This window comes from Pantherophis guttatus, chromosome 1, assembly GCF_059756535.1.
Source record: "Pantherophis guttatus breed Tessera chromosome 1, ASM5975653v1, whole genome shotgun sequence".
NCBI classification, from domain to species: domain Eukaryota; kingdom Metazoa; phylum Chordata; class Lepidosauria; order Squamata; family Colubridae; genus Pantherophis; species Pantherophis guttatus.
This window is the reverse complement of record NC_142063.1, coordinates 266248729-266260995: the sequence shown is the minus strand read 5'-3', so window position 1 is coordinate 266260995 and position 12267 is coordinate 266248729. Positions and strand designations below refer to the sequence as shown.

The following is a 12267-nucleotide window of genomic DNA, read 5'->3' as shown; positions in this document are numbered from 1 at the left end:
ACAATTCTTTTTCTGAACAGAAAATGCAAAATGCTACAACAGTTTTATCACTTTGTCTTAAATATTACCTAGTGTTACATAAACTGTGAGATGCACTTCAGAAATTATGAATAAGAAAAAGAGCTCCTGAAGCTAAATGAATATTGAATAATAAGAAAGAACCTGTGAAGGATTTTAGTTAAATTCTGCAGTCTGAATCTCAAAGCCTAATAATCTCACTGTCTCTGGGCCAACAATAGGCATTTGGCTCTTTTTGTTCTCACAGTTGATTGCCATTGGGTGGGCTGATTAGAATTGAAGTCCAAGATCTCTGTGGAAGATCACCTTGCCTATCCCAGCCCTGCTCTTCAAAAACATCTGGGCAGGCAAGGAAGTTTGCCATGTCACCCTTTTGCTTCACCCAATCCCAATATCCACACAAAGTAATTATTTTGGGGAAGGAAGGAACCATCTTCCAAGCATCTCATGGATGGATAGAATGTCCTTAAACCTGAATTCTTGCTCTCTCGGTCTGAAGGGCAAAACTTGAATTAGGAGAAAGGTAAAACTGTCCAGTGGGTAGATAAATGCTGCCAAGCCTTATTCCCCACAGACATGAAAGTATTTGAAGAGAAAGGAAAATCTTTTGGTTCCTGGAACATTTCCTTCAAGGATAGAGGTCCTTTATGATTACTACACTGCAATTTTCCCTCCTTTTTTCTGCCAAAGGAAATCCTACTTTATTAATTAGGGACAGCAAAACTACAGAGATTAAATTTGGCCTCTGTTAAATCTCTTAAACCCTGCTGTGGTTGATGGCATCTGTAGTTTTGAGCTTGAAGGTGGGTCTGAGCTATTGGGATGTGTTTAGCTGCATTCCCTTGATTTTCTCTTATGTCTACATTCTTGTAGCCACAGGGGTGCTGAAGTAGCTGAGATGAGAAAAAGGCAACAGTCCCAAAATGAAGGAACATCGGCTGTGTCTCAAGCTCCTGGAAACCAAAGGGCCAACAACACGTGTTGCTTCTGCTGGTGCTGTTGTTGCAGCTGTTCATGGTATGTCATGCCATCTCTTTTGTACTCTTTCCATAGGTTATATGGCAGCTCCAAACCATCAGTTGTCTGATGCAGAAACTAGTTGGGGGGAGGGGACAGGGATGTTCTCCATATAAAAGACATTGCACAACAAGTGCTCATTTGGTGCTGAATTGTGAAAAACCCCTGTGTTTTCCTTAAGTTTTTGTTCATTGTGACTTTTGTGTGATTTCAAAAATGTGATTAGTTGGCAGTCCAGATACAGTAAGAACATTGCTACCTCCAAGAATACATACATATCTGAGAAAGGAGGCTTCATTTGATGTTTTCACACTTTGTATATAACTTGGCTTTATTAATTGTTATTGTGTTAAAAATTAGATCACTTGTAAGGTGCCTTAAAACCTGAGGAATTTGATCAGTCTTCCTTCTATGATCTTCTTAATATTGCCATGTTGTCATAAAATAATTATCTGATAACTCCCACTGAGTTCTCACAAAGAAGGGGAGAAAGTTTGGGTCTAGCTTAGCAAACATATGCTAAGTTTTCTGACTTTTGAAGGGATTCCAATTGTTGGAGTGCAGGTGGGGTTATGTGAGGGAATGAGGAGGAACAGAGGGAAAGCCAGTGCGTGTTGAATGAAAGGCAAATATGAGAAGGATCATCCTGTTTATTACTATTTGATAATTTGATGAATAACCTACAAAATATATTTATAGTCTGGAAACATTCAAATTCCACCGAGATTCTTCAACTGGCAAAAAGCCATCATTTTAATGGGGACGGGGCCAGGAAAATTGTTGCTACTCAGCTCTTCCTAAAAGAATCACCAGCTCAGGAAATCTGAGGCTGAAATCAGTGTTTATTTTCTGTTTTTAAAATAACCTCAGATAATCATGTGATATTTCCAGTATGTCCAGGGTGCCTGTCACTAAAGCATATAAAACTTTAATGTAACAAGATTTATATGCGTGTGAAACAGTCTAACAACATCAACAAGGCTGCATGAATTTATACAGCTACTTCACTTGCTGAGGGGTTCCATACAGCTGACATAACCTTCTCTCTCTTTCTGTGAAATTCCATTTCCAAAATTTCTTTGCACTGGGGCTGGTAAGCTGCAGCTTCCAGCATAATTTTATACAGCTCTCAGCCCAGTTTTGAAAGACCTCTGCCAAAAATCAGCTCAGAGCCCTGGCAGGAGCAATTTGTTCCTTCTCCAGCAGTTTTCTTGGTTGGGGAGGGAGGGAGTGAAGGGATTGTCAGAGAAGGGAAAAGAGAGTAAAAACTGAAGTTGGAAAATGAGAGAAAGAGAGTCAGTATGGAGTAATGGTTAAGGCCCCAAGCTGGAAATTGTGTGAATTTTAGTCTCTCCTTAGGCATGAAGTTAACTGGGTGACCTTTAGCCAGTCATTCTCCCTCAGTTCCAGGAAGGAGGCAATGGCAAACCACTACTGAAAAATCTTGCAAGGACAGCCACCAAAAAGTCACCAGGCATCAACACTCACTTGAGAAAAGAGAGAGAGAGGGAGAGGTGGGGGGGGGGGAATCCCAATAGTTTCTAGTTCTTCCATCTTTGCTATAAAAGAAACAAAGCACTAGATATGTGCCTAGATGAAAGAGCAAGACTGTGTAAATAGGTTTCATTCTCCATGTCTGAGGACATCAGGTCCAAAAGTATCCCAAAATATAAGTGAGTTCAACCTTCTATTTTCTCCTGACTAAATAGGAATGGAATATTTTCCTCATGGGAAACTATGGCAGTCTTCCCCAATCTGGTGCCCTCTAGATCAGGGGTGGGTTCTCTTTACCTTTACTACCGACTCGCATCGTGCCCGCGCATGCGCAAATCACTTCTGATGACATCCGGGTCAGTGGGCAGAGCCTCCCGCCGGTTTTACTACCAGTTCTTGCGAACCAGTCCGAACAGGAGGCAACTCACCACTGATGAGGATCCCAGAACCTCCCCAATTGTGTGCCCTCCAGCTCCCAGAACCTCCGTGAAAGAGACTTGAGTCAGGAGTAGCCCAAAGCACATTCTTTTCTTTTCTACTGTCTGTGAGAGTTCTGCTTCCCATTAATAAGAAACCTTTTGGAATATACATCTACTGTATATACTCGCTGTTAGAACACATTATGGGCTCCCCTTCTATAATTTTTGCTACTCAAAATACCAGTTACGTAAAAAAAAAAGAAGAATCTACTATGAGTGAAAGTTTACTTTCACATCGGTAATATTCCGTTGTTTCGTCCCTCTTCCTTGCTTGTTCTTCATGTGAAAGGTGCAAATTAAGACACAGAGATGGGGTGAGGTGGGAATGGTAATTTAAGTTGCACAGTTTTTTTCCCCCTTTGGATTCAGAGGATATCAAATCCACTCTCCACATCCACATTCAGAGAATAGTGACAGTAGGTACGACCTATGGAGATTAGGCTGTCACTCTTCCGCTTAATAAAATCTCAGGTGTGAGCTGAAACACAAGATTTTGCAACGAGAACCGAACTTTGGTGCGGCAGCTGTACTCTGTGATTGCCTAGACATGACCAGTTTATCAGCATAGGCTGTTCACGGACCATCCCACTTCTGATCAGCATTCCCCAAAGCTTTTCAAAATATGACTCCCTCCCATAAGTCTTTGGATGCAGCGGGCAGATTTCTTGTAGATGATAAATGGGGATGTAGTGCCTGATAATTGTTATGCACATGTTTTACAAGGTTTCTTCCCAGAGTTGCTTTTTTAACAATGGACTGCCTTTCTGGAAAACTGGACTTCCTATCTGACTGCATTTCAGAAGCTTCTCTAAATATGTGAATTAAGCCGTAATCTGTTTCACCACAAAGCCAAACCTGATCTGGGTACCATCTCCAATACATCAACACATTGTATATCACTTATCCAAGATCGTATCAATTGTTTCTCGGAAAGGGAGTCGGGGCATAGATCATCACCTTTAAATGACAGCGAGTGAATTTTTTTTTATTTAAATGCAAGTTAAGTTGGGAACAAGTCCTTGACTTATGACTACAATTGAGTCCAAAATGTATGTTGGTAAGTGAGACATTTGTTAAGTGAGTTTTGCCCGATTGTGTGACCTTTCTTGCCACAGTGAATCATTGCAATTGTTAAATTAATAACACAGTTGTTGAGTGAATCTGGCTTCCCCATTGACTTTGCTTGTCAGAAGGTTACAAATGATACTGGAACACTGCAACCGTCATAAATGTGAATCAGCTGCCAAGCATCTGAATTTTGATTATGTGACTGTGCGGATGCTGCAATGGTCGTAAATCACTTTTTTCAGTGCCTTTGTAACTATGAAGAGTCACTAAACAAACAGTTGTAACTGGAGCATACCTGTGTATTCTCTTTATACTATATGATATAAGAACTGCCAAGGATTAATGGCTTAATTAAATTATATTTCCACTACTCTTTAAAAGCAGACTTAATTTATTTATGTTAATAATTCTTGACTGGGACTTTTGAAGCATGGAGTTCTTAAAGAGCTATATTGGCAAGGTTCCAAAATACCACATGTCTGTCTATATACAAACTTGCAAATATTCAGAGCTCACATACCATCATTCTTTACTTTCCTAATGCTCCAGTGTGTGTGTTTTTTGTCAACACTAATACTGTGTACATTTATACAAAATTCTTTTCAGGATTCAGACAATCTCCCAGTGAAATTCCATGCTCTAGAAAATCAGTAGGGTAGATTCAAGGTTGTGATAGAAATACCACTGCTGACAATTCTTGGAACCAAATTGGACAAAACAGTAAAAAAAGGAAAAAAAAAGAATTTAAGGACAAATACCTTGGAAAACCTAAAACAAGTAGTCCTCAACTTACAACAATTTGCTTAGTGACCGTTCAAAGTTACGACGACACTGAAAAAAATTAACTTATGACCATTTTCCACACTTATTGCCATTGCAGCATCCCCATGGCCATGCGATTTACATTCAGATAGTTGACAATTGACTCACATTTATGACGGGTACAGTGTCCCGGAGTCACGTGATCCTCTTTTGAGACCTTCCGACAAGCAAAGTCAATGGGGAAACCAGATTCATTTAACAACGGTGTTACTACTTTAACAACCGCAGTGATTCATTTAACAAACGTAGAAAAGGAATGACACAAAATGGGGCAAAACTCACTTAACAAATTTTTCACTTAGCAACATACATTTTGGGCTCGATTGTGGTCATACGTCGAGGACTACCTGTAATGTTATCTTTCATCCCTAATGTTTGAGATGCAGTATTTTTTTTTAGCTAAGGGATACGGTAGATTGAGAATGATACAACACAGACCTGCGAACTAAGTCCAAACATGAAAACTCAGTCTAGTTCTAAAGGCTGCTATATTTATTATGACATATACATGGCAAATTGGAAGAATAATGTATCTATAGAAACGTACAGATCTAACCCAGTTGACATTTACCAGATTGGGGAAGGCTAGTCTGATCTGTTTTAACTCTCCAACTCTGGGCTGTCCAGCTCCAGCAAAAAGGCAGCTGCTCGGGTTATTTCTGATTGGTGCAGGTGCCTACAGACCTAGGGGAAAGAATGCAGAGTTTCTGTAGCACATACAATGCTCTTGATGTACTAGAAAGACAAGGATGCCTGCAGAGTTTAGTAAAAAAAAAAAGTTTTAACATGGATTAAAAATCAGATGATCACACCCTCCTAGCCACCACGGTTGCTTTTGGGGCCCCACCCCACGGACACCTGTGTAGAGATTGTCCCAAATATGCTTTTTCAAGAGGCAACTTGAAAAACCTGAAAGAGAAAATTTTCTGCTTTTTCTTTGAAGATGTTTCGCTTCTCATCCAAGAAGCTTCTTGAGCACTGACTGGGTGGTTGGGGTGACACAGAGAAACCTCCAGGTAACCTCAATGACTCTCTAAAAGGATGCAAATGACCAGCTGACTGCAAAGAATATAAATCCTTCCATTCCCCACCATCCAGTCAGAGCTGAAGAAGCTTCTTGCATGAGAAGCAAAATGTCTTCAAAGAAAAAATGGAAAGTCCAGTTGCCTCTCGAAAAAGCACCTTTGGGACAACCATGACCTGGATGACTGAGAATCTCCATAGATTGTGTAGAGATTGTATTGCACAAATAAAGGTTAGTCACTGATATCAGTCCTAATACCTTGTCGTTGGAATCTGTAGACTCCTAGCATGATTAGATCTAAAGCTGGTTTCTTGGTCTGTTGTTTTGTTGTTTTAAAACCAGATGTGCCTATACTTTTTATTTTTAATTCATGTTGTTTCAGCTAAGAATATGATGATGCCAATTGAAGACCATGCTTGAGTAGTCAGTCCTTCTAAGTTGGGAACTGAAGAATTAAAATAAAGGAATTCCTTTTCCTTGGTAAAGGAATTCAGGAGAGCCAATTTGGTGGAGTAATTAAAGCCATGAAGCTAGAAAGTGGGAGACTTGGAATTCTAGTTCTGCATTAGACATGAAGTCAGATGGGGGCCAAGAGGAAAAGAGAGATGAGGAAAGGGTGAAATCTTACTGGTAGAGGAAATGGAGCAGCTTTTTCTCTCCCCTTATCGTCTATCTTCAAAAAAGTTGAATAGGACTCTCTGGGATGCAAAAATCCAGTTATCAACTAAATGGCAGCAGAGATTTTGTTTTTTTCATCTCTGTTGCCATCCAATGGGCATCCAGATATTTATATCAGGGGTGAAATCCAGCAGGTTCTGGAAGCGGAAATTTTGAGTAGTTCGGAGAACCGGCAAATACCAGGGGAGGGAATGGAGATTTTGAAGTATCCTTCCTCTGGAGGGGGGTGGAAATGGAGATTTTGCAGTATCCTTTCCCTGCCATGCCCACCAAGCCATGCCCACCGAGCCACACCACGCCCACCAAGCCACGCCCACAGAACCGGTAGTAAAAAAAATTGAATTTCACCACTGATTTATATCCTCATCAGGGTGTGTGAAATTAAGCACCAGATCTGTCCTGCCATTGGGAGGGCTTACCTGTGTATCCAAAAAGCAAGCCAATCTGGATGGTTTAAGGATGTTCACGGAAGATAGTTCTGATGGGTTAAGACACATAGATTCAATGACCAAGAAAGCAAGAAAAGATAAAAGCAACTTGTTGTTGGAGCAGAATTCAAATCACCTTTCTCCATCTGGATACCCCATAAACCCCACAATTGACACAATAACTTTGAATACATCTAGAAAGTGCCAGCTTGGAGAAGTTATTTCTTTGGAGCACTTCCTCCTGTCTTAATCAGTGGCAGTGGGAATTTGCAAGTTCATGTTTATTAAGGAATTGGAAAATACATTGCTAATCAGAAGACAGACTTTAATAGCTACATTTCTAGGGAGCAATACAAATGAGCCAAGGGTATGCTGAATGCTTGAGCGATATTATTGATTCAGCCTAATGCTGTATCTCTGCAGTAAACTTTTGATTGAGAGTTGGATTGGCAGAATAGAAAGAATAGTTTCACTCCAGCCACAGTTTCAGTCAGAATGAGAATGAACTGTTCTATCTTTATAGTTAAATAATTCACACCTTCTTTAGTGGATGGTACCTTGATGCCATGAATAGAAATACTAGGTATGTGTGGACAGAGTTTTGCCATTTAAGGAAGCCTCTGTTTTATTCTATCTTTTAAATTGTTTTGATATTAGGAAACTATTAGACTATTTATGCAGTAAGGTACACTGAGTCATGGAAGCTAAGAACAAAGCAAAAAGATGGTTTCATTTTTTAAAAAAGGCAAATAATCCTTCTTATTCATCTTCTACTGGCTGGAAAACATTCATTATTGAATCAAGGTTCTTCAGCATTTTTGTGGATTTAACCAACTAAGGAAGTATTACGTCTTTTGTATTTGTATTCCGTCTATATATTACCTGTACCCTCCCAACTACCAATTCACTTGGTACAATTAACTTAGAGATTTGAGGCTGAAAGTGAGAGAATGTTATGATTGACCACTTCTATATGTGTCTAACATTTCCTGACTCTGGAAAGGCAGTATATGTAGAATGAACAATGGTTCTTTTATTTCCTGTGCTGATTTGCATGTTTGACATTGTTCAATTATTCAGTCACTAAACTGGATGATGAAGTTATATCTTCATTTCCTTACCAGCTATCAGAGTATACTTTTCATACGGAGGGGTCTATCCCTAAAAATGAGGCAGAAATAATAAAAATATAAGACTTTAGTAACAGAGAAATGGTGAGGAGGTGGAGAGGGTGGGTAGTTTTAAATTTCTGGGCATTTATATCTCGGAGGACCAATCATGGACTATGAATGCTAACATGCTTGTGAAGAAGGCACAGAAGAGGCTGTACTTCTTGAATATGCTCAGGAAGATAAATCTATCTCAGCATCTACTTCTGTCCTACTATCGCAGCACCATTGAGAGTGTCCTGACATATAGCATTCTTGAAAGGTATGGGAGCAGCTCTGTAGCGGACAAAAAAGCTCTACAGATAATCATTAAAACTGCCCAGAGTATCATCAGACTCCAGCTACCAGCCCTGGATGACATCTTCGAATCTCGCTGTTTGAGAAAGTTGCATAACATTCTCAGAGACTCTTCCCATCCTGCTTACAATCTTTTTGGACTGTTGTCTTCTGGTAGAAGATACAGAACAATGAAAACTCGGACCACACGTTTTCTGAATAGTTTTTTATCCCAGAGCTATAATTGCACTCAACAATGAACTAAAGGGCCACCATCAGTGAGCTGTTGGACAGTATTACTTGGTCTGTTGTGTGAATGTTTGGGTGGTTTAGGGGTGGGGAATTGTGGTGGGTGGGAGTGTGTTTGGGGATTATTATGTGTGTTGGACCTGGTCTTTGGGTGGTAAGTGAATTTTGTTGTATGGGTATACTGTGTATACACGTACAATGACAATAAAGTTATTTATTTTTGCTGGCAGAGGGTTGCAGGAGACCATGGCAGCTGAAAATGGAGCTTAGGAACCCATTTTCACTGGCAGAGTTCTCGGGCCACCATAGGCACCCCCAACACAAGTGATGTTGAGCTGTCTACACCCACCATGGCCACACTCACCCCGGCTCACTGAGGTCAAACACAACCCTAATGTAGCCCTCAATGGAATCGAGTTTGACACCCCTGAGTTAGGATGACAGCTTTAGTAGCAATTTTTTCCTCAAGGGAAGCAAGAACCTCTAAAGCAACCGCTAAAGTTGTAGCCACTCAATCAGCAACAGTATGTGGGAATGGCCTTGGGAGACAGGAGGAAAATCTACAGCTTAGACAAGTCTGATAAACAAAATCTGAAATGGAAAGAGGGATGGGGTCAGAGAAAATGTCTCAGAAAGAACCCTCCCTGGTTTTGGGAGAGTAAACTCAAGAGAGGGGGAGGAGTCCCCTCTGTTCTGATTACTGTTACTATAACCTTATAGGAAAGGTAGTTTCACCAACTCATGCTTGGTGCTTTTTGTCTGGAGTACCTCAAAGGACTGACAGTTTTGCAAGTCTGAAGGTACCCCACCCCTCCCTTGTCTTTGTTCTCCCCAAAACTAAGGAGGGTCCCTTCTGAGATGATTTCTCCAACACATTCATCCTTTGGACTCAGATTTTGTTTATCACACCATTATCTAGGCTTCCTCCTGGTCATTCCCATATACAATTACATAACCTGTCATTCTGTCTGGTAATACTGCACTCATTCCTAGCTGGGGTGATGCTTAAAATCAAGAGGGAGCAAATGAGGATGTGTTTGTCTTCCGCTTTCTTCCTGACACCGCACTAAAAAGTACAGAACAAAATGGTTCAGCCCATATTCTACAGGTAGCCACAGGCATTAGTTGTATCATAGCTATTCCCCAACAATAACTAACTTTGGCTTAAACAACTAGATGGACAGTCCCAGGGGTGAAATCCAGCAGGTTCTGACAGGTTCTGGAGAACCGGTATCGGAAATTTTGAGCAGTTCGGAGAACCATCAAATACCACCTCTGGCTGGCCCCAGAGTGGGGTGGGAATGGAGATTATACAATATCCTTCCCCCAGGAGTGGGGAGGGAATGGGGATTTTGCCGTATCCTTCCCCTGCCACACCCACCAAGCCACACCACACCCACAGAACCGGTAGTAAAAAAAATTGGATTTCACCACTGAACAGGCCATCTTCATTTCATCTTGATTAGAAAGACTCAGCTTCTTATTCCTACTGTGTGAGAAGATGTACAGCACTCCCTATTTCTCTAATGGCAAGCAGCCAACCAATGAGAAAAAGAAAGAAAAAGAAAAAGAAAAAGAAAGGCTCAAGGTTGACTCAGCCTTCCATCCTTTCTAAGGTAGGTAAAATGAGGACCCAGATTATGGGGGCAATAAGCTGACTTTGTGTAAATATACAAAAGTATGAAAGCTATTGCTTAACGCATTGTAAGCCACCCTGAGTCTCCGGAGACGGGCGGCATATAAATCAAATTAAAAAAGGGGGGAGGGGGAGTCCAAGATGGTAAATATCTTCTTGTATTTTTGGCCTATGGCTGGGCCTCCTTCCTCAGCTGATGCCTTTCTTTCGCTATTCATATTGCGTTGGCCTTCCTGAACCCATGCCAACATCTAATAACCATTTTGCCTGCTCCAGGAAGAAATGACTGTGTTTCTTTGAATGAAGAGAGGAACCACTCTCAGGTAGCAAATAAGAGTTTTTGCATAAAGGTTTTGCATAAATTTTTCTCACATAATGTTTGTAGAGCTTTGCTATGATCAAAACAAAGTATTATTCAAAATCCTGAAAGGAAAAAAAACTGAAAGAAGGAGAGAGGTTGACATTTAGCTGTACGATGTGAAATTGCAGTTTTTCTAAATTTGTTGAGGATCCCTAGCTTTCCAAATGACTTTTTTTTTTTTAGCCAGCTTCCGGAATGGATGTTTTTGGGCCTATAACGGTAGCATACCAGTGTTGGAACTCGGGATCCCAACAGCTTCCAGGAGTGAACTAAGAATTTGGAATCAGCAGCTGCCATAAAACCCAAAAATAAAAATTGATTTCTTTCCCTCACATCACTTTGGTAATCTGAAAGCACTTCTTCCTGACCTCGTTACACAAATATAAGTATTTTATTAAAAGGAGTAATTTCCCTTTTATGGGTTTAACTGCGAATAAAAGCAATTTTGGGACATGTTTGACAATTATACCCAATTTTTTAAAGTTTCAGAATTTTTTTTTAAAAACGAAAAGAAAAGAATAGAGGAAGGGAGGGAGGGAGGGAGGGAGGAAGGAAGGAAGGAAGGAAACTGTGGCTTCCTCACTATTTTCTTGTATTGAAATTTCACTATCTATATTAATTTTCAGGCTCCAGTATTTTATTATACTGCATGTATATGTTACATATAACTGCTGAAACCTTTGAGTTCCTTCCATATAGGTTTCATTATGATATTTTTTTAAATCAAGTGAACAGGCTTTTCCAAAGCAACATAATTCAGTTGGTGCTGGTTTCCCTCAGAAACTCAAGTGTTTGTACTTCCTTGATAATGTATATTTGCACAGATAGCCTTTATTATACAATCGCCCCAATTCAGGCATCACATTTTATTTGGGTTGAGACGTATACAGAGGTGTCACTGATATATCTATACATACAGGTTACAACACTGATGATGTCATGATGCATGTGATGTCACTTACTTCCTCAGTTTTCCATTTGGAACCCTCCCATACTTTCTCACAGCTTCTTTTAATCCGATCTGTCTCAAGGCATCCAGTGATTTAGGCCTCTTCCTCTGGCAAGAGCACGCAGTTGTGCGAATCATAAAGCAGCAGCCTGACTGGCAATTTGATAGAGAAGATGAGAAAATGCTGCTGTGATGTTGGCTGACATTTATGACTGGACATGGTGAACTGACTGCTTAGTACTTTGATATAGTATCCTTGGATTTCATTCAGCAAAGTTGTTAAGTGTTACCAGTTGCAAAATGAGGATGTGAATCAGGATTTGCAGCATATGTATTTACTATTCTGTAGAAACGCCTGAGGTGCAAACACATTGTACATCCCCCTACCTTTCTCTCTCTCTCACACACACACACAGAGGCCAGGTTTGCTACACCCATTAAAACTAAGAACCCAACCTATTGAGCACAAACCTACTTTGAGTGAAGCAAGATTTTAGAAGAACTGAAGGAGCAATCCTTATGAATCCATTGTCAGGTGTTCACTGAACAATCATTTCCAAGGAATTTTTTCTGGTTGTAGGAGAATCACATTGTTGGTC

The 12267-nt window shown here is 40.4% G+C and overlaps 1 protein-coding gene across 5 annotated transcripts in view; it reads left to right on the top strand.

Annotated features, from left to right (window-relative positions):
* RGS17 (regulator of G protein signaling 17) overlaps positions 1 to 12267 on the top strand; it is a 68555-nt gene that overhangs the window by 36320 nt on the left and 19968 nt on the right. For 4 of the 5 annotated variants that reach the window (XM_034428605.3, XM_034428602.3, XM_087882852.1 and 1 more), the window contains exon 2: positions 892 to 1035. In XM_034428605.3, the coding sequence (XP_034284496.1) occupies positions 917 to 1035 (119 nt within the window). In that variant the 5' untranslated portion in view covers positions 892 to 916. The remainder of the gene's footprint in view (positions 1 to 891; positions 1036 to 12267) is intronic. The other variant, XM_034428604.3, reaches the window with a different exon arrangement.